The sequence below is a fragment of the Sorex araneus genome, chromosome 2 (genome assembly GCF_027595985.1).
Source record: "Sorex araneus isolate mSorAra2 chromosome 2, mSorAra2.pri, whole genome shotgun sequence".
NCBI classification, from domain to species: Eukaryota; Metazoa; Chordata; class Mammalia; order Eulipotyphla; family Soricidae; genus Sorex; species Sorex araneus.
Genome location: NC_073303.1, coordinates 112,540,807 through 112,563,325, shown reverse-complemented (window position 1 = coordinate 112,563,325; position 22,519 = coordinate 112,540,807). Strand labels below are relative to the sequence as shown.

Here is a 22,519-nt window from a genome sequence, read left to right as displayed (position 1 = left end):
AGAGATATTTACAGAATTCTCAATTTTTATGAATGTAATCTATCTCTAGGGCTCACAAATGAAGTTGAGAACAAACTTTGCAGTTTCTCATGTGTATATTTTAATGAATAAGCATCTGTTATCCCTAGCCCATTCTTAAATATACCTAACCCCTGACTCTTCATGATTCAATAATTATTTCATGACTATCATATTTAAAAGTTTTTGTAGATATTAAAGTGATAAAGACAGAAAGCAATCCAGACTTGAATGTCCAAATATTTCCCAAATGTTACAGATATATTTCTCTCTAGTACATATTTTCAGAGCCATAAGAAATGATTTCATTTATTCTAAACAATATTTCTAGAATGCCCACGGACCAGTGTAAACTAATAATTAAGTGCTTTTATGATTGTTGTCTCTTCTCTCTTTGCCCCTGAAAATTTAGGACTCTGGGATTAGGAAAGCTGAAACAGACTGGCCTGTACCCTGTATTTTAAAGATTGTTTCATGACATTCTTTTGACTCTCATGTGATTAAGATGGAACCTTAATATTTTTGAGCTGACGAAGACCAGTCTAAGGTCTGGACAGTAGACAGTGGCCACTGTCTACTCCTGCACAGAGACCATTTTTTTAACCTTCAATCACCTTTTTCTTTATTACCATACTAACACTACCCCTGATAGTGTTAGTATGGTAATAAAGAAAAAGGTGATTGAAGGTTAAAAGGGCACTCCTATGCCCCTTTCTATATCTGTAATGTGCGTCTATGTCTATCACTTTTCTCCCTAATGAGTATATATGAGTTTCCTGAAAAACTTCTTAATATGCATAGCTGGGCTGGAGCGATAGTACAGCGGTAGGGCATTTGCCTTTCATGCAGCCGACCCGTGTTCGATTCCTCTGCCCCTCTCAGAATGCCCGGCAAGCTACCGAGAGTATCTCACCCGTGTGGCAGAGCCTGGCAAGCTACCCGTGGCGTATCCGATATGCCAAAAACAGTAACAATATGTCTCACAATGAGAAACGTTACTGGTGCCCGCTGGAACAAATCGATGAGCAACGGGATGACAGTGACAGTGACAGATGCATAGGCTACTACATCACCCTAGCTCTGGTGCTCTCCTCCCCCACTCCCATCTTCTTTTGCAAGATTACTCTCTCCACATTTGATGAGAAGTAGATTTTCTTTCCAACTTCAATTGCTTCTTTGCCAGTAACCCTCTTTCCAAGCCAATTGTTCTTGCATGTTTCTGAATGACACAGATACAATGTTAGAAGCTCTTCGAAGAATTCAGTCCTTATTCATCTTAAGCAACAAAGACATTCTAGTAGTTATGCCCTCTTCTGGTAGGTAAACTATTTTCTGAAGTTGACCAAAGGCAAGTCATTGGAGATAAAATTTCCTGTGACATCAGTCTTTTATGTATTAAAAAAAGAGAAAGCAGAAATTGGTCATAATAGAAATTGGTCATAATAAAAATATAGAAAACAGAAATTGGTCATAAGAAACAGATTGGTCATAATAGGACAGATTGACAATTATTTGTTCTGATCTTCTAAAGAAAGAACCCACTTTAATCAAAAGTATACACTGCCCAAAGTGGAACTTCTGATATACTCCTTCATGTTTTGGGAAAGAAGGAAGCTTGTAATAATTCATAAAATATTGCATCAGAACCAAAACGGTTTTCCGGAATTTTAAAATCTTTGACACTTTCACCATCATTATTTTAAAGCATTAAAAATATTGTGCACTGTTTCTTTATACATATAGTTTAAACAATCTATTTTTTAATAATCTATTTTTTAAGTTTACTTTTTAATGTGAATTTCTTGTCTCTGATCGTAAGCTAAAAGTATAGATCTTTCTTTTGTGAACTCATATTTAAATCATCCTGAATTAGATTTAAATGATAAATCTGAAAAATAAAATTTAATACTTTTCTGCAAAAAGGTATGATCATGTTGTTAGATGTAACTAAATCATAACTTGTAGTGAGAAGTAATTTCCTTTTTACAAGTTATCTACCAGGGAAGAGTAAACTATTTTCTGCCATTGTTCATGACCTGCTAAATATAAGCAGATGGATACAGGCAGCTGACAAAATACATAAATGTCTGACCTGTGATGATCAAGGGCAATACATGAATTTGAGGGCCTTATGCATACTGTTGGCTGGATATATTTCAACTCTGTTACATACTATCAAAGGATGCAAATGTATTCATTTTTTTCTCTTAGATTCTTCTGTGTTTAAGAAAATATAGCCAAACTTGGATGGGGAAAATAACTGACCTTTCAAGGCAATATATAGACATGTTCAAAGGTTTATCTCCCAATGATTTACTATCATTAGATTCTCTAGAATAATCTGTTAAATTTTTATCTTTATATAAGATAGAAATAATAATAAAAGAAAACATATAGGGATACTAGTTATATATGTAGATCATTGTATATTAAAGTTTTTCAAAATTAATTATTATAAGAATTAATCAGACACAGCTTCTTTGTGCAGAAGAGATATGAAGATAACCTAAATTCTGGTCCTTATTGTCAAATATGACATAAATTACATTGTATCTTCTATAGAAATCTTCAGCTTTTTTTGTTTTTAGTCTTGAAGCAGATTTCTCATATCATATTGCTGGTTCCATCTTTTATATGTTAAGTAAAACTTTTTCATTTGCTTACTCTTCCTATGAAAAATTTTAAAAACATTTTAAAGGTTAAATTTTGACAATCTAAAAATTAAACAAGGTTGTTTCTTTACTACAAAATCCTTCATGCAGAAAAATCAATGTATAATGATTCCTTCTATATAGATGTTATATATCACCGATAGAATTTCTAGAATAGTTTACCAATAAAGTCATGTTGATTTAGTCATCATGGGAAACATAAAATGTGCCAGCTCCTAGAAGATACAAAATCAAATTCTCATATGAAAGAACTGTATTTTAGCCCCAGAGAGCCAACCAGTCTTAGCGTTTTAGCTTATGATAAGATTGTGGAGATTGCACTGGCTGTTTTCATAAACTTTGTATATTTGGTAAGTGGTAAATGGCTGATTACATGTAAACAGACTTGCCAAAATGCAAAGTATTAACATGTATTTATTTCTATTAATAAACATGGTCTATAAACAAACATGTCTTTACGAGAAAAACACAGTTTAAATAGGGAGAATAAAGATTCCTTTTGATGGATGATTGGATCTTAAACATTCATTATTAGGATCTCAAGTTTTTGATATTATGAGAACTGTTTATATGACTTTTCCAAGAATTCCATGAAAGTTCTCCCCAAAATAGAAGTCAGTATATTAAAGCAAGTTTGGAGGTTGTTATTTAGTTTGGTTTTTATTGCTATCTTCACGTCTTCCTTGCAGACCAAAGTTATATTTTTAAAAAATCAGTTATTAATGCCTATCAGATGTTGATATTTTTTTCTCCTAATCCCACTTAAAATATTAATGATCTAAATCACGGTTAATGGTTCATGTCGATGGGCAGTGCTCCTTTCTCTGGTGCTTTTACCTTTAAGAAGCACTAAAATAAATTTCTCTGTGAAAGGGTGTTTTATAAGTGTGTTCATGAAGGGCTGCTTACTGGCATTCATCTTGAAAAGAACAATTGTTGTTATAAAACACGTTAGAGTTTGTTCTGAGGTTAAAGTGTTTGGGAGGGGCAGTAAAGTTGAAAGAAGGAAGTTTTATTGGTTTCAATACTTGAGTGTAAATGAACATAGTTTGGGGAAAAAAACCAGCAAGTTGTGGGTGATGGGAAATGATGTGTTCATCTTGTAATGAACTGCAATAAAAATGTGCCACTGCATTACAGTTATTGATTAAAATCAGGAGAAATGCTTCTGGATTGCATTTCTGCTCTACTACTTAGGACAGCCAAAATTGGTCATCACGAAGAACTCATGTCTTTAGAAATAAGTAGTCATTTATTTCTTTTTGGGCATGAAAATGCCCTTAACATTAGAGTCATTGAAACATTAGGTGGCTCTACCAGATAGAATCAACTGAGAAGGTCTTTTCAGTGTTTTTGTTGTGGATGGTTTCAACCTAAGATACCAAGAAAAGTCCTACTGCAGTTTTTAAATATGAGACTGTCTGGGAAACCAGGGCCAAAGGCACCCATTCAGAAAACGAAATATTCCCCACTGCATTTGAGAACACTGAAGTCTGAATTGCTATTATCAGTAGGTAATGTAAGGGTATTAGGCAACCTATTCTAATAGGTTTTTCAGTGGGCAAACATTTGCCACATTGTCCTCAGACGGGGCTTGTCTCAGCTTAATGTTTGTATGCACATAGGATGCATGATAGCTAGATTATAGAGCAAGGATGGCCAATATGAACAAAGAAAATACTGATAAAGAAACACTGGAGGCTGAACTGCAAGTCAAGGGAAATATAGTGTAGGAAACTAAGCCAATTTCATTCTCTATCCTTACTTGGATTTCAATTTTCGGTATTTTTTTTTTTTTTAGTTATCCAAGGTAAGACACTGTCCTGTAAGTTACTACAGCTGCCTTAGAAGTTATGACAGCTGCTAACAAACATTCAACCCTTTCCACTGAACAAAGGATTCTATTTTCTTTAAAAGTCAGGTAGAGAATAATAGGTATGATTTTCTGAAAATTCCAGTGAAACTTTACTGAGACTAGAAAGCCCGCTTTGTGCTAAAACAAACAAATTAATTAATTAACGTAATTATAAGGGTTCAGTAAATGATCCAAAGTGAGAAAAGATTTATGACTAAGTTATCTTGTAACGTATTCACTCTCTTTTTCATTCCTTTAGAGTTTTGAGTTCAGAATCAGTACTCAAAAAATATGAACCAAGTCATTCAAAAAGCAATTTTTGAGGAAACCTTAGTAGAAACTTTACTTTGGATTGTATGCTACTTCAAGAATTTGTAATATACTAAGAAAAACTAAGCAGTTTATGTTTCCAATGGTATGCTTTAATAGCATAGCAAGACTATCTTATAAAATCTGCACTGCACTGTTGTCCCATTGTTCAACGATTTGCTTGAGTGGGCACCAGTACTGTCTCAATTGTGAGACTTGTGGTTACTGTTTTTGGCATATTGAATATGCTACAGTTAGTTTGCCAGGCGGAATACTCTCGGTAGCTTGCCAGGCTCTCTGAGAGGGATGGAGAAATCGAACCCGGGTCAGCCACGAGGAGGCAAATGCCCTACCCGCTGTGCTATCGCTCCAGTCTATCTTTCAAAATATAATTTAAAAATAACCAATATTCCAAACTGACCACACATATTGAAAACAGATGCAGAGTTCTACAGTAGCAATGTTAACAGTGAGATTCAAATAATCTGCATATAAGTGGATCAACATGGAAAGTATCATGCTAAGTGAAATCAGTCAAAAAGAAAGAGACAGACACAGAAAGATTGTGCTCATCAGCGAAATATAAAACAACAGAACGGGAGACTAACACCCAAGAATAGTAGCAATAAGTACCAGGAGGCCTGCTCCACGGCTTGGAAGCTGACCTCACATGCTGGGGGAGAGGGCAGCACAGATAGAGAAGGGAACACCAACTAAAGTGTAGTGGAGGATCCACTCAGGATGGAAGAGGCAGGTTGAAAGCAGACTATAGACTGAACACGATAGCCACCCAGTATCTCCATTGCAAACCATGACACCCAAAAGGAGAGAGAGAACAATAAGGAATTCCCTGTCCCGGAGGAGGGGGGTGGGGAGACAGCACGGGGGCGGGAAGAGGGACACTGGGGCCATCAGTGGAGGAGAATGGGCACTGGTGAAGGGATGGGTATTCGAGTATTGTATAACTGTAACACAGGCACAAAACTCTGTAACTGTACCCTCATGGTGACTCATTAATAAAAAAACAAAACAAAACAAAAATAATCATCTTCATTCAAGTGAGTTTTTCTAACTTTTTTAAAGTAATAAATGAAATCAGAATACAACAAAGCTATATTGGTTTATTTTTTTTTATAGGGGCCACTTCCAGTTGTGCCAGAAGCATGTGCTTGTACGCGCATGTGTGTGTGTGTGTGTGTGTGTGTGTGTGTGTGTGTGTGTGTGTGTATGTGTGAGAATTCCAGCTATAACACAGCCTGGTGGTGTGGGCTTGACGCTTCACACTGACGTTGGTGCTCAGGGCCATCAGAGCGATGCCTGATGATGTGTGGGAAACTATAGGTTGACAGGGATAGTACTCGGGGCTTTGTGCATCAGAGACCTGTACTCTCCTGCTTGAGCTGCGGGCCTAACCCCACTCCAAGCCCTGAATGTCTGAATTGCCTGGTTTTTGAATAGCAGTTAACACTTCATGAAGCAAGGAGTTTGGAGGACATCATATCTATACCTCTGTATCTATATCATTAGCTTCGCCAACCTTACATGAATTATTTGCTTTTTCTCTGTATCCTCCCTCTAAACTTGAGCATGATTGAGTCCTTATCTTTTACCTACTACAGAACATCATTCCAGCTGTTTTCCTGCTTCTATCTGACCTTCCTTCTGGATGATCCTCTTTAGAAATGAACATTTTGTTTCTCCTCTATTCAAACAAGATCTATTAATGTTAAATTAATATAATCTTTCTGAATCTAAATATCTTTCCAAATAATCTTTTAAAATCTTGATTCTAAACATTGGACCCTTTTCTCTTATTCCCCAAATTATAAACTCAAATTCTTAAAGATTATCTACATGCTAATAACTATACAACTTCCAACTCCCACTCATAGGCCCTGCAGTCTAATTGGGTGGTTTCTATTTGGAACACATTCCAAAATCTAACTTCCTAATCCACCCAATCTATTCTTTCAGTTGCTTAGACCAAAAGTCATGTCATAATTCTTGCCTCTTCTTTCACAACCTACACCCAGACAATCTAGTTTGTTCTCCTTCCTTGGAATTTTAACTGCTTTTTTGATTCCCTTCTCTCTTGCAGAGATTACTAAATTTGCTTTCAACCAGGTTTCCTTGATTCTATCATGTTATCCTCACCTCCCCTGATTTAATTCCGGTATAGAAGAGAAGGTGCCATTTAAACATAAATCAAATACACTCCTCTGCTCAAAACACTAAAATACTTTCCCACTGCAGACAGAACAAAGCCCTAGTCCTTGAAGTGGCCCACAATGTCCTGAGTTATCTGATTTCCTCCGACCTCAATCCCTCCTCAGACTGAATTTCTAAATATTCTCTTCCTCTGTAGTTCACTTCACACTTCTTTGCTTTTTAGACATTGATCACTTTCACTCCTAGTGAGGCGGCTCTGTATTAGCTACCGGTCTCTTATATATCGTATCTAAAATGAGGGTTGTATTTTGGCTTAGCCTGTTGAAAGGAATCCATTCAATCCTCGTCGTTTAATTTCACTGTACTTTCCCTTCAAAGCATTTATCGCTAACCTGTTTATTACTCGTCATATTTAATGCTTATCACTCTCTCATAAACAGGATTTTTAGCAAGTTCTTTACTGAAAATGTTTGAAATAGTAGGTTGGATATAGTAGTAGTATTTGTGCAAGGTACAATTATCTATGCATTTAATTTATCATCTATTACAACCTATAAATTTAACCTCTGGGAAAAGTACTGCTCATTGTGTAATATACTAACCTGAAAAATGAGGAACTGATTAATGTATAAACATGATGAGAGTTTCAATTATTTTGATATAGAAAGTAGCGGATTTTTCCAGAACAAGGCCATCATCTGTGCACTTTTAGTACATCAACATTACTGAAAAACTGCTGACAATTTACTGCTTATTCAGTTTTAACTTGGAAGTTAACTTCTAGTCATAGAAGGAGTTCAAACAAATTGGTTATATTATCTTATAATGCTTGCTATCCCTCTTTAGGATTTACCTAATGATGAAGGTAATTTCTTAATGGTTTGCTATTGAATTAGGAAGCTGGGAAACTGGTTGTTGCAGTAAGATCGCTGACATCTTGAGTTTACTGTAGAGCATTACTGTAAAACTGTTTTATAAAAGCAAAATTCAGAGAGATAGTACAGGAGGTAAGGTGCTGGCCTTGCACAAAGCTGATACCAGTTACATCCCTGGTACCACATTATGATGCCCCGAGTACCACCAGGAGTGATTTTTGGGCATGGAGCTAGAAATAAGCACTGAGTAGTACTGGGTATGGCCTTAACATTTTTGAAAAAGAATCAAACAAAACTCTTTATTCATTATAAATACCAACTCTAGTGTATTTCTAAAAAACACTTCTCTTCCCATTGACCATCATTTTTTTCACTTTATTCTGTTATTTTTACCCTATAATACGACACGGAGAAGACTGAACATATTTGAGATGATTGGACATTGACTTTTGCACTTTTGAAAGCATCTGAGACTTTGTTGCTCTGGAATGGCTAAATCTGTTCCTGGCAGTGTGTTTTTGAGAGTGGACTTGGGACTTGCACAGAGCACCAAAGTACAAAGTAATTAGCAATCTGCTCCAGAGTTTAGTTCTCTTTGGTGTGTTTTTCATCTTCACAAACGTGGGACCCAAATCATCAGGCAGGTGCTGTGGCTACAGTGCTTTTGGGTTTCCTGCCAGAGCTGGCGATGAAGGAACCTGAGGAGCAGAGCCCAGAGGAATCGTTATCTAACTGCCATCCTCTGCCCAAAAGTCCCCTTGGCAACTGCCAGAGTTCACTATTGTTCAAGCTGGGGGAGTCCGGGAGGGAGGAGGGGTTGTCCTTAGCTTGTCTAATTGTAAAATTTATCCCAAACAATCGCTTTGTGTGACTTACCATGCTTCGAAAAAAGTCACTGACATAAAAATATGTAATTTTATAAAAAAAAAGTCCTTGTCTAGTTTTTCTCAGAAACAAGCATTCCGGTTTGGCAATATTTTTATACCCAACAGGCTACCTTTCCAGTTTCCAAGGGCTTCCGCCAGCTGGACTCCACAGCAGACCAGGCTGCCTGTCTGCTACTTCTGTGCAAAGATTTGAGGACTACGTCCCCCTCTGAGCTGGGAGACTGAAAGGTGAAGGGCCAGGGAGATGGGGGGGGTGAGGGTGGGGGTGCAGGAATCAGAATCAATGAATGTAAGTAACTGGTGACATATTTGCCCTGGAACGAGATGCTGATAATCCTGGGTGAGAACAAGGCAGATTCAACTTTATCTGAGCAGCGGTTCCTGGTGGAAGAACCAAATTCTATCTACGGAAAGACATCACATTAAGTGTCGTGCTGACACTCCTTTCTAAAGAGGCTGCCTTTAGCTGAAAAAGAAGTTTGTTGCCATTAGAAAAGCCCCTTGGTCTAGTCTGTTGTTTTCAAAACAAGGGAAAAATGGAGGGTGGGGGGAAAGATTTGTTAATGTCATTCACAAAAACGAGAAATGGGGATTGTAGTGGATTGTGTGCAGGGAGAATGTACATTATTTTGGAAAGTCCAAACTAAATCTGGATTTGTGACTTAATTATGTACTTTATGATCTGCCCTCTTTGTGTTTTGCCTTCTGATTTAAAACAGGGAAGTCTTCTTTCCCAAGACCTTCTTCTTACTTTGATTTCTTCTGCCCTTTCCATCTTATTCTCTAGGAAATCTCCAATGATTCATCTCGTTTTAAGCAAACAAGTTAAGTCATATCAATTCAAATTTCTTGAAATGGTCCATCAACACCATATTCCCCTCGTTATATTGAACTAATTCAAAAGTAAACTTTAAAAGCGTTAGTTTTTATATGTTTTATATAATCATGATCTGATACTTGGCACTCAATACTTGATACTCATTAAATGTTTTTGAAATAAACAGTTTTTATTGTTAACCTTCCTATAGAACCTACAATTTTTTTTTTTTACAAAAATCTATTAAGAGATTGGTTAAAGTAAAAAAAGGCAAAGCAAAATAAAACACGTTGAGAGAATCCAGGCTTTTTCAATCATCGGAATGTTTTTTAAAAATGGCGACTAGATTTCACCATCTCAATTACTTAGAAACTGTATACTACATGTAACAATGGTTTATGTTTCCTATAGCTACATAGATGAAAGTGAATCTATATAAACCATACCAACACCATTATGTATAACTGGTGGTAAAACTTTATTATTCAAGTTTAGATGTAACAGACATCTTTGCTGCCTGAAGATTGTTTGCATAAGAAATACACCAAGAACATGTTTGTGAGTAGAAATGAACATGCACTATGAAAACAAAATTAAATAAAACAAAAAAAATTCCATGTGTTGTAAGAACAGAACTATTATAGCCAACATTCTAATATTCAAATCAGGACTACAAATTGAATTTTTTTCTTAGCAACATGAAATCATTCCATATGAAAGACATTTTCTGCTGGTGAATATTGCTGTAAGTTAATTTTACATTGGCATTTTGAGATGTTTCCCACCCCTCTCCCCCCTACCCACAATTATTCATGTTGTCAAAGAGTCCACCTTAAGAAATTTGGCATTTGTTATTGTGATATTTGCCTTGTTGGTAGCCATTAAGAAACTATGGTTTTATTAGCCTTGTAATAGTTTTGCCTCTTCATAGTCAACACTATAGGCTGTCTAGTTATGATATTTACAGCTCATTTTTAACAAAAATGACCCCAACCTCTTCTGGCCCTTGGGAACTGAGAGTTTAAAATAACCCCCTTGCCATATAATAATACTTGGCACTCCCATGGTGCCTTTCAACCAAGGACTGCAAAGTGCTTTACAAACAAGTACTACATTACCATTATTATTATTAATATTATTATTATTAATATATTTTTTTCCATTTTACAGGTGAGGAACCTGAGGCACACACACACACAAAAGTGATTTGCTGCAGGTCAGATAATGAAAACTAGGGGTAAAATTAGGATCTAGTTTAGGGATTGAGGAATCTTGATAAACCATTTGCTCTGATGAAGGCCAAAAAGTATTTCCATGTAAGGTTACTCTTGTTTTTCTCTGGTGGAGGGCAGAGTGAAGCTTTCAGCTCTACCTTTCCTTTCAATAGAACACATGGGAATACAGAATCTAGTTTGTATGTGTGGATCAATCTTGATTTTCACATTTTCTTCGTCCCTGACCTGACATCCTTCTGCCCTAGTATCTTCTGGAGATCCTAATTACTGTAAATAATCCTGGATGCTTTTGAACAATTGCACAACTGTGAGGAACATATGAGTCCACTGTCTATGAAACGGCAATGAAAAACCAAAAGGAAGTGCTCTGCCAAGAAGCCATGCCTCCTGCCCTTGGCCAAGTCTTTCTTTGGGAAAATTACACAGCCCTTCAAAGTCCTGATGCATGTCTCTCTAAACTTCTCGCTTACAGTTGCATGTGGTAGAATGCCACCTAAGAGTACCTACCTTTGGTTAGCATATTTCCTTTTATATTCAGGTCAAATTTCAATTCCTGTTTTCGCCTGTCATCTCGGGCAATCAGCAAGTTTCAGCTACTTGCTCATTAAAGATGGCTCGTGCTATTTTTGCCAGAGCCCTCGACCCCAAGACAGGAAGCTGTAAACTCCTGTAAACTTTAGAAAAACAGCTGATATACAGCGCAGAAGCTTACCATCGGGTTGTTTATCCCCATGCTTCCATAGCGGGGTATCAGATACTGACCCTCTAGAATTTTGTTGATCCTCATTCACTACACACAGGTAGGCAATTCAGAGATATCAAGATACGTCATCCTGTGATGTTTTGCAGCCACACAGCAAGAAGCTAATGATTATTTTGATAGCAGTATCAATACTCTTCAATTTATTGAGAAACTTATTTCCTCAGGCATTAAAAAACATATGTACATTAAACATTTTGGAGCTGTATTTGCATTGGATCATAAGAGATTATGTGCACATGTGCAATCATAAACCTAATGTGCTACCACAGGCTTCAACAAAGAGCTGTTAAACAGAATCACTTTCTTTTTCTTCTCATTAATATTACCTTAGAAAAGAATCCCCATGCTTGTTATCTAAAATCTACCTTTACTAAAAGAGAACAGTTTAGAACAGAATATCACTATCTTAAAAGTTGATTTTTTAAAAGAACATCTCAATAATGTCATGTAGAAAGAATTGGTACACCCTTTTCCTTTTGAACTACAGAATGAACATGTTAATATTTGAAGCTCCATCCTTTTTCTCATACACTTAAGAGTCGTGTAGTGTCAAAACAATCCACAGCCTTCTGAGATGGACTGATTCTTTATGTATTTTTTTCCTGTCTCCAACAATAGTCTGAATATATTGGTGAGATATGAAGAGAGAAAGAGCTAGAAAAGGGAGAATGAGAATGCATGAGCTGGTTGTGTATTCAAGTCTGATCCAAAGTTCAAGTCAGAATCTAAACAAATTATCTGAAAAAAATGTACTATTTTTTAAAAGGCATGACAATTTCAGAGGGCATAGAACGTTTTCATCACAGGGGAAGTCTTTTCCAAGAGGGAAAATTCCTAAATAAACTTTAATGTTTTCCAAATAATAATAACACATGGTTACTCAAATAGGCCCTTTAAAATAGGAACTTAAGAGAAAATAATTTTTCCTTTAACATTTTTTCTCTTAACACTCAGACATTTTAAAATCAAACAAAAATTATAATCCACTTTCATAATGCATCTTGAGATTCCAAAAGAAAGGCCTTTGCAATGCTCCAAAGAAGGGGATCATAGTGTGATGGCAAATTGTCATCTACAAAAGAAATAGCAACATTTTCTTCTCATCAAATAGTGTATAATGGTGAAAAGGGGTAAAAGTTGATATAAAACAAGGCACATATGCCAAAAAATGAACTACTATTTGTGTCTCACCCCCTGGAGAAATTGTTTAAGGAGTAGTTTGCCCTCCCTGCCAAATGTCCTATTTTATAATATTGCTCAAGTTAATCAAGCTCCTGGCATTATATGCTGATAGAATGTGGCTTGAGAATTTGTCATGCCCTTTTATTAGTCTTTTAAACTGAAAAAAATGAAACACTGTACTCTTGTTTGGGAAATCCTTTTTTTTTAAGTTCTCAAATCACCACCTCTCACATCTGCCTGTACATTTTGAGATGCATTCATCAAAATTCCTAAGAAAGATAAATTACATGACATAATTTGAATGTCAAAGCTCCTCGTTCCATCTCTTTATTTCCGTTTATGTGAATATAGAGTTGCTTGTGACATGCACAGGTGAGATCAGAATAGGGCCTTTAAAATAGAAAACTGAAGCAGAAGGCTGAGTCCTGATTTCTCTCTGTCTTTTTACATGACAATGAAAATGCAAGAATGAAAATGACAATAAGACATCAGAAAGACATTTTTAACTTCATTCACTATAACAGTCAAGAAACTGGTTGAACTCTACCTGCCATCCAACTTTAAGAAACAAAGACCTGGCACTGTGAAAAAGAAACAAAACCCAAACAAAACACAACAATACAAAGCAATTGCGCATGTAAAAATGAAGTGCAAATGCGACTACAGAATGCGATAAAAACATCCGTGCTGCAGATTCCAGCAACACTTATCAAAATAATTTCTGAAATGTTTCATCTGAAACATAGACAAAGCAATAAAAAGAGGATATATGTTTATCGTTTTAAGCATAACAATGTGAGTTAAGAGCTTAAAAATTAAAAAAAAAGTACTTGGAATGAATAGTGCTACCCTTTTTTTCCTAAGTAGGCATAAAAATATTTTCATTTCCTTCTTGTTTCCATACCATTTTATCAAGAACTTTCGTTTCATGTTACCGTTTACAACTTTAATGTACACACATACACACACACGCGCACACACACACACACGCACACACACACAAGATATCTACTGCAATAGAAATAGTTGCTTCATTACCTTGTTTGCTACATTTGCAAATGTAAACAGCTAGGCAGAGCCAGAACTGACTCTAATGCATGATGGAATATCTTTGTTGCATACGTACACTGTAGAAAATAATTATTCAATATGTCAGGCACCATTATTTGAAATGTAATACATTAATATTTACTAGAAAAATAAGTTTTTTTTTCCTATTTGTTCTCCCAACTTCTTTAATGAAATAAGTTAATCTGACAGTGCATCCAGTAGCTTGTAATATCTTCTACATCTCCGTGGCAAAAAATAAACTACTGGTTGGGACAATATAATGCAAATTATTAAAGTCAGTCCTTGTACATACATCCTTGTAGCAAGCATTGAGGCTCGACTAACAGCACCTTAAACCAATTATTTAATGTTCAGTTATTTAGCCCTATTTCCCTGAGCAGTTATGCTGAGGAGCTTTCCCTTCATGGATAGTTTTACAAAGCCTTAAGTATTAAAAGTACTATGAAGACATACTTCTAAGAATCCTATTTAATGCTACTTAACTAAACCTGTATAAATCTAATGAAGGGATTGATTGGTACATATACCAACTGTCAGTCTGTGGTAACGTAACCTTAGACGCTGCCTGACCACAAAGTTTGGAAATTATATTTAACCAAAAGAAAATAAATAAATACAGCAGGTTACCTTGTGGAGAAATACCATGTGTTCTAAACAAATTAAGCCCATGATCTGAACTTTTGTATCCATCTTGCCTTTTGAACTGAGGGGATTCCTTTAGTTATCATGTGCCAAGTGAGATTAGTGACTGAAAAGAGGCTTAAAAAATAAATCCAAAACGGGTTCATTACATACAAGAAAGAAATATCTGGCTAAAATAAAATTACTACATAAGCATCAAGGACATTGTTTTTTTTTTTTAAATGCACATATATTTGGATAAAAGGAACCTAAATTGCAAACAAAAGAACTACTTTTGAGAGGAGTATTGGAACATCTAAAGGACAAAAATATCAGAGAGGGTGTGCATGTGTATGTACAGGCAGGGCTGGCCAAAAAAACATCGTGCTGCCATCTGTCACCTTTCGTGTTGCTCTCTCACAAGCCTCACCCAGCTCACGTTTCTAGGTCTCAATCTGAAACTTAGCTGATGAGAATTCTCGAGACAGTGTCAAAGGGCGTCATTTACTTTCACGGCCCTCAAGATGGGATGTCTCCTCATCTGCCCAGTTTCATGATCCTTCCAAGTGTAGACAAACAGTTCTGGGTTTTGAACAAAGGGGCCAATGGCCAGCCCTATACTGCTTTAATAAAATATGTAAACCCTTCCAAATCCTAGACAGCTTTGATCTCTTCCTTCACACACGTAATTATAGTCTGGTGATCCTTCTTATGGATGGTTTCTACAGGACGCATCTGCCAAGATGGCTCTGACTTACTAGGTCCTGAAACATGACTATTGACCATCTTCCACGTTTTCTCACTGACCATTGAATCCTGGTAACCTACTCATTGAAAGAAAGCGTAATAAAATAAGGGAGTTTCATGTTGGATAAGGCAGGCTCTATGAAGTATTTTTTTTTTTAATAGGTCTTCATAAGACATTACAAGCTATTGAATTCCCATCAAGAAAACCTATTTCTATTAAATTGTGCTAAGTGCTAAGGTTTTTACTCTTTAGGTTTTCCATTTTTTTCTGCTTGTGCATTGTTCCTATGCAGGCCCCTCTGGATATGAGTTGTGAAGTCATATTTGTCCGTGCAAAGATGCTGGCAGATGCTGCACTGGAAAGGTCCACTGTCACCGTGGCAACTCATATGCAAAGCATACATCACTTCATCCAGAAAGACAATGCCACAGTGCACGCATTTTGTTGAAAGTTCATCTTGAGTACTTCTATCGACTTTCTCTGTTTTTACTACATTCAAGGGACCTTCATTTTTTACATTGGACGGTGCCTTCGTCTTCTCCTTGGAGGCACCGTTTGCAGTTGGCCCAGGTCTGGAATGCTTGATCGCCAAATCGAGAGGAATGTCATTGTCTGATCCGACAGCTGGAAAATGAGGAGGCAGATTGAAGGTGGGATAAGGCACATAGTTTTGGCAAGGATTTGGTAGGCCAGGCACATGGCTCAAGTAGTGCGGATTCCCAGGAACAGAGAGCTTATATTTACTCCAGAACCGCAGCCAATCCGCTTCACTCTGGAAGTCATTATGTACAAAGGGAAGTCCAAAAAGGGGGTACTGGTACTTTTCGATGGGGCTGCCTGGTGGTGAATAGTTGGGGTGCTTCGCAGGTCTCATGTACTTTTCTATGGGACTGCCTCTCTCAGAACTTCCTTTCCCTTCAGATACGGATGAACTATTTCCTGGGTCTCCAGTACTTTCCTGAGGACTTTTTATCTGAATGTGCAAAGGTTGCATCCTTTTGTGAATATCCAGAGTTTGGCTGACCAGGACTGGCTGCTGAGCAGAATGGCTTTTAGTCAATGAACCCTGGGCTTCATATTTGCTCAGGCTCGGGAGCGGAATTTCTCTCGGGTGACTTTCAGATAAATGATCTTCTGCCCTCCTCTCTAAGGGGCTTCCGTTGACCTGCTCCTCGCTGCCACCCCTCTGCTGTTTGTTGAGCTGCTCAGCCTGAAGTGCCTCTGGGTTAAGGCGCTTTCTTGTTCTCCTCCTAATAATCTGCTCACCGTTGTTCTGTTTAATGATGTTTAAAGGCCTGGGAGTCTGCAGAGAGAACACACACACCATACATAAAAGGCGTACATGAAAAAACACATTAAAATGCATTAACAATTTCCTCACAAATATAAACCATGCTGAAGTTCAAAGTGAGGGGTAGGCTTTATGCTATAGATTTACTAAGTCTTCTCCTTTTGCCCTAAGCAGGATCAGAGGAAGTAACCGAAGTGCACTATGTTAGCCTAATTAAATCATGTTCATCTTTGCAGGGAGGACGGAAAACTTTTAATCTACTTGGGAACAGCTTTTCCAAACTCAATAGGTTTTGGAATTGCATCACGTAGTGATAAAACTGTGTAGAAAGTTACTTGAGGAAAGGAACTTTATTTTTTTTCCTTTCCTAAACGATTTCTCAATGCTTCTGAATCATGCCCTGAGATGTCAACACAGGGGTGATAGGTTCTGAGGGCAACTGGCAAAAAATTATACAGTGTTGTAGACTAACTGGGTCTCACTCCTCTCGCCACCAATCCATGTGTTGAAGCCCTAACCCCAAACGTGAACGTATAAGGTGATTAGGTCTTCAGGAGCTCACTGAGGGGAAATGAGGACACAGTGAGACCCACTGCCACAAGCCAGGAAGAGCCTCAGCAAAAGTGAGACTCTGACCTCAGACTGTGCCGCCCCAGAGCCGTGGGAAAATACATTTTTGTTGTTTCAGCCATCCAGTCTGGAGTATTTAGTGATGGTAACCTGAGCAGACCAATGCATACGTCCTTCTAAATAGTGGTAAATGTTATCATGAAATATTCAATACCCAAGCATAAATAATCAATGAACAACTGACAGAAACGTGAGGAAACCGGATACGGAAAACCATCTCAAGGGGATCTGTGGCCTTGCTCATAGAGCCAATCTCTCACCTAATCTAATGAAACTGAATGCTGACTTTTGCTCAGTTTGGGCATTTTATTCAGCTTACGCATTTGAGAACTGCTATTTACATACCTGTTCAACAGATGTGTATATTATATGACTATGTGACTAAAATCTAAAGATAAAAATATCAGATACTTTAAATGAGCCCAGAGCAGATTTTTCTAGAATATTACTGAAATCCAGAAAAAAAATCTAAAGAAATTATGGATTACTAAGTAATTTGTGAATTATTCTTAAGAAGGATACACCTTAATTCAAGATGTATCTTTTACAAAGAAAACAAAATACTCATATAAATCACATTTGGGATCCTTCTCTTCTCAAAGAGGTATTCTGAAGGGAAGTGGGATAACATAATTATTTCTGACAATACAATTACAGTTTTCAGTACAAACATACTGTATGTTCTCCTTATTTGTCCAGTATGTTATTTTATTTTTTTTAAGTTTTGGGGCCACACTCTGTGATACTCAGGGGTTGGACCAAACCTACGTCCAACCTAGCAAAGTGGTAGGTGAGCGCCTTAATCTCTGGGTTCGAACAAGGATGGTCTTATAAGAGCTTTTATTCACATTTTAAAGATGCGGTATTTATTTACTCTCCATCTTAAAAAAATCTTAAAATTTGTATTAATATTTTCACCATTACTATTTTTATTTTGTTTATATGGCTAGACCTGCGCTGGGAGATACTCCATATACTGGGAATGCCTGGTGAATCATGTGGTGCCAAGAGACAAACATGAGCTTTCTGCATACAAATCAAGCGCTCTACCCCTTTGAGCTATTTTTCTCAGTCCTCACACCTTTTTAAACTCATCAATGTTTTGCAACTGTGTTTGACATAGAATGTACACATAACTTTGATTTTAGTTCATAATGGCAACAATTTTTAATTTTTCATTTTTATATATGGCATTGCTTAGGAACTACTCCTGGCTCTGTGCTCCAAAGATACACCTAGTAGTATTCTCAGAGGACCAGGAATTGAGAGGATGAGCTGCATGCAAGGCACTTAATGCTTGTCCTGTTTCTCTGGCCCTTAAAATGAATCTTAAACCTAAAAACATCTTGTCTCTCTGGGAAGATGAACATGAGAAAATTGTTTAAAAAAAAGGGTTTAGCTTAGATCAGTTATTAAATGATCATAGCTGGGTGATCAGTAGTTTAAATTTTCACCTATGACTAGCTACAGTTCAATTAAAATCATTAATGCCAATACTCATTAAATGAATGCTTACTGCTGTGTTTAAATGATGAAGATGAAAATAAAATAAGGGGACACGAAGAGGAGACTCCTTCGATGAGCGACATACTAGAAATAACTAAGGTTTATTTTATATTCGTGCCTCATCCAGTGGTGTTCAGGGATTATCCTTGGCAGTCTATGTAGACCATCCGGGGTTCCGGAGATGGAACCCAGGTGAGATGCATGTAAAGCAAGTCCCTTGGCTGCTGCACTATCTGTCCAACCCTATCACTAAGTGTTTTACAGTTTACCACCAATTAGTATTATTGGCAGCATCCATTTAAAACAAGAGTGCTTCCATAGGTCCATTTACGAAAAGGCCTTGTCTAAAATTGTATTCCCCGTAGCTGTAATCTGTTCATTGGCCTGTGCTAAGAGCTATGGGAGAATGCCAAACAAAATGAAAAAGGCCGAGGGAAATAGGTTTCTGTTTACTAACGAGGGTATTCCTAGTTTGAAGGCAGCTCTTGTCAGTGGATAAACTTTCTAAACTAAACAAATAACATTCAGGAAGTTAAGTGGCTATTCGGATAGGGGAACGTGTGAGTTTAAATTTCACGACAGGATTCTGACTAAAATGTGGGGGCAAACAACTTGAAGTACACCTCAGTGAGCCATAAAATCTTAAAACACACAGCACTTTTGTACTTTCCTCTCCTCTGCTGCGTGCTACTCAGGCCCCACTAATTGTGCCCTAAAAACTCATTTGCCACACAGCAGCAGTTCACCTGCTGTTCGGGGGTGCTGCTGTAGAAGTACCCTTCTGCAGTAACCTCCAGTCCCCAAAACAGCCAGTGTGACCTTGAAAAGTTCCAAGTGGAAACCAGAAATGAACCATGCTTTCCCTGCCCTTTTATATGGTTGAACATTGCTTTAGCATCCCCCACCACACACACACAAAAATTCTATGTTTGACCTTTTTTTTCTTTGTTTTTTTGGTCACACACCCGGCAATGCACAGGAGTTACTCCTGGCTCTGCACTCAGGAATTACCCCTGGCGGTGCTCAGGGGGCCATATGGGATGCTGGAAATCGAACCCGGGTCGGCCGCGTGCAAGGCAAACGCCCTACCCGCTGTGCTATTGCTCTAGCCCCATATGTTTGATCTTTTAATAAGGTTCCCCTTCCTAACTAAAGGAATTTTTCCAAATTCTGATAAGCATGAGATTGGCCATCTGATATGGGAAGTTCCCAGAAATCAATCACCTTCTTCTTTTTCTATCAAGAAAAGCGGAACGCATCACTAATGTTCTCGAAAGTATCTCCCCATCACTTTTAAAGCCACTTCACCATAAATCACATGTGTGCTCTGGGTGACGGTATGAAACTCTGAAGGGGCAGACAGTGCAAGCCAGGGAATGGCACTCCTCACATCCAGCCCAGGCTGCATTTAAAAGCATTTTCTGACGCCCAGGAACAAGGTCTTACCGAGTGTAGTTTCTGGTAGAGGCCACACGCGTTGCATACATATCCGCCATTTGCATTCTTTCGCCAGAGAGAGGTCTTTGTGGTCAAGCAATTGGCACAGAAAACGCCCGAGCCTCGACGCCTCTGAAATGAGAAAAAAAAACCAACAAAATGGTAAGGTCAGAGGTGAGTCACATGATCATTGGAGTTAGCCCAAATCAGCCCAGGAGTTTTGTCTTTCGACTGGCAACAATGACAGTGTAAAACCACACTGCCCATAATGAGGTCAGGTTCAATTGTGTTTAATAGGCACCGCTGATTTTCATTATAATTAACCCTACAGTGATGGATGAGGTGTGGGCAACACCAAAGGCTTTTCACAGGAACAGCTTTAACTTTTTGAACTTTGGGTTTTGTGCCTTTAATGATGGCCCCTTGATGCTGAACCCTAAAATATACCTTTTAAATGTGTCAAAACAAAAGTCAAAAGACAGAACATTGCAATATGTTTAATATACTATGGAAGAGGAGAGACACATGCCACCTGAACTTTAAAACACAGTCAGACTTGAAATAAACGTACGTGTAAACCATTTGGTGTTGTTTTCTATGACATTCACACAACGTAAGAGTGTAGAGAAGAGAAGACCTGGTCATTCGGGATTGCAATTAGAAAATCTAAATGCAAACACTACTCCTTAAAGCTATAAAGGACTAGTAGAAGCTTGCGCAAACTACAAATACAATATTACTAATAGGAACCCTATGAGTTGCCTGTGCTAGCCAGACAACACTGTCCCATCAGTGGTTATTTATTTTATTTGACTCAGACTTGGAAATCACGAGCATTTCCGAATGCAAATTGATTTCAGTGGGCTGAATTCTGTAATCACCAGATTCCAAAATAATCTAGGCACACTTAAAAAGTAGATAATTAGTATTGCTTGTTCTATTCTTGCTATCAAGTAATGATTCCATTAAACTTCTCATTGAAACAAAAGTCAGGCTGTGTTTGTAGTCACAAATACTAACAGGCAGGAAATGGAATTCTCTTGCTACCAAGAAAAAAAAAAAAAGACAGCCGGAACTGAGATTCTGCTTTCTCTAGGAAGCAAAGTCTTTCATGATAAATATGCATGTGAGATAAGGAGTGGACAAAAGTCTTGCTGGAACCCAATTTTGTTATAAATTTAAAATTACAAGCACTGTAGGTCAAAATTTCAGGGATTCATGAAATTTAGGCAATTTATTTAACTTCAGTCCATACTGTAGACTTGTGGTATCCCTGCCAAGAAAATACAATGGTTATAATTGTACTCTGATACATTTCAAATGGAAAGCTTTCTGCAGACATAATTTTGGCTTCAAGACTGGAACACTTTCTTGGCATTGAAAGGGCATTTGATTCATCGGGTGTTTCACAATGTATCACTAAAAAGACCTGGTGAGCAGCCAGTTCCCTATAGGGTAATTTTTCCATCCAGATGCAAGTGCTATCAGAGGCCCTCGTCAGCTAAACTAATTATGATCTTGCAATTGCTGATGCCTGCTCACTCTAACATTCGACATCCTCCATTAATCATCAATACAAGGAAAATGAATGAAACGTAAAGAAATGAGGGCTGGTAAGCTGCACAGCCATAAAAATCTGAAATGAGAGCAATAATTTAACGATATTGGGGGAATGTTTTTAGTGAGCACAAAGTCAGGCTAACAATTGCCCTTTTCAACCGAGAACACAATTTCATTAGTGTAGCAGGTTGTGCTACTTTAGGTGATGTAATAAAAGTTAGATTTCCCCCCAGATAATCTCTGGCTCCCCCCCCCTGCTCCCCCAACCCAATCAGTCCCAGGAAGAGATCCTCAAGGTTCTAACACTCAGTGTCAGTTCACAAATCCCAATTGGAAGCTACTGCACAGTTGAGACTGCTGTTTTCCTAAATGCAATGAACTATTAGAGGCTGTGTTTATCAAACACTCTGGGGCCCCTTTATCCAAAGTGTGTTGAGGAGCCTAGTTAGGTTATAATTGTGAAACTTCCCTGGGGCCATGCTGTCTTTTTCCTAGATCTAAATAACACGTTTGGCAAATAAACACCAACTCCATCCACATAAAGGCAATGCAAATGTCCATTTGGAAACTAACCCACATATATGGCGGAGGCTCAAATTTGAATGTGTAACCACTCACTCGAGCCTGCTTTGCTTTCCTTATGCCCTGGGTGCTTGACACAGCATGCCAAAGTGGGTGTAATCCTGGTTTCAGAGAGCGGTTTCAATCCTTGCACAATTTTGTGCTTAATTCTCTTGCAAAGAAAATGCCCTTCATTAGTTAGAAGGAAAATCCTGAAATTATAGCACTGGTTTCCACATGCATACCTTACTTTAAATGGCACTTATACTCCAATAAAAGCTGGCATATCTATGTAAACCCTATCTTATTTTA

The 22,519-nt window shown here is 37.7% G+C and overlaps 1 protein-coding gene across 6 annotated transcripts in view; it reads right to left on the bottom strand.

The window, feature by feature from the left end:
- Positions 1–9,794: 9,794 nt before the first annotated feature.
- TRPS1 (transcriptional repressor GATA binding 1) overlaps positions 9,795–22,519 on the bottom strand; it is a 253,272-nt gene continuing 240,547 nt past the window's right edge. For all 6 annotated transcript variants that reach the window (XM_055127564.1, XM_055127562.1, XM_004607657.2 and 3 more), the window contains 2 exons: positions 20,096–20,218; positions 9,795–16,525 (listed from right to left, as the gene is read on the bottom strand). In XM_055127564.1, the coding sequence (XP_054983539.1) occupies positions 15,464–16,525; positions 20,096–20,218 (1,185 nt within the window). In that variant the 3' untranslated portion in view covers positions 9,795–15,463. The remainder of the gene's footprint in view (positions 16,526–20,095; positions 20,219–22,519) is intronic.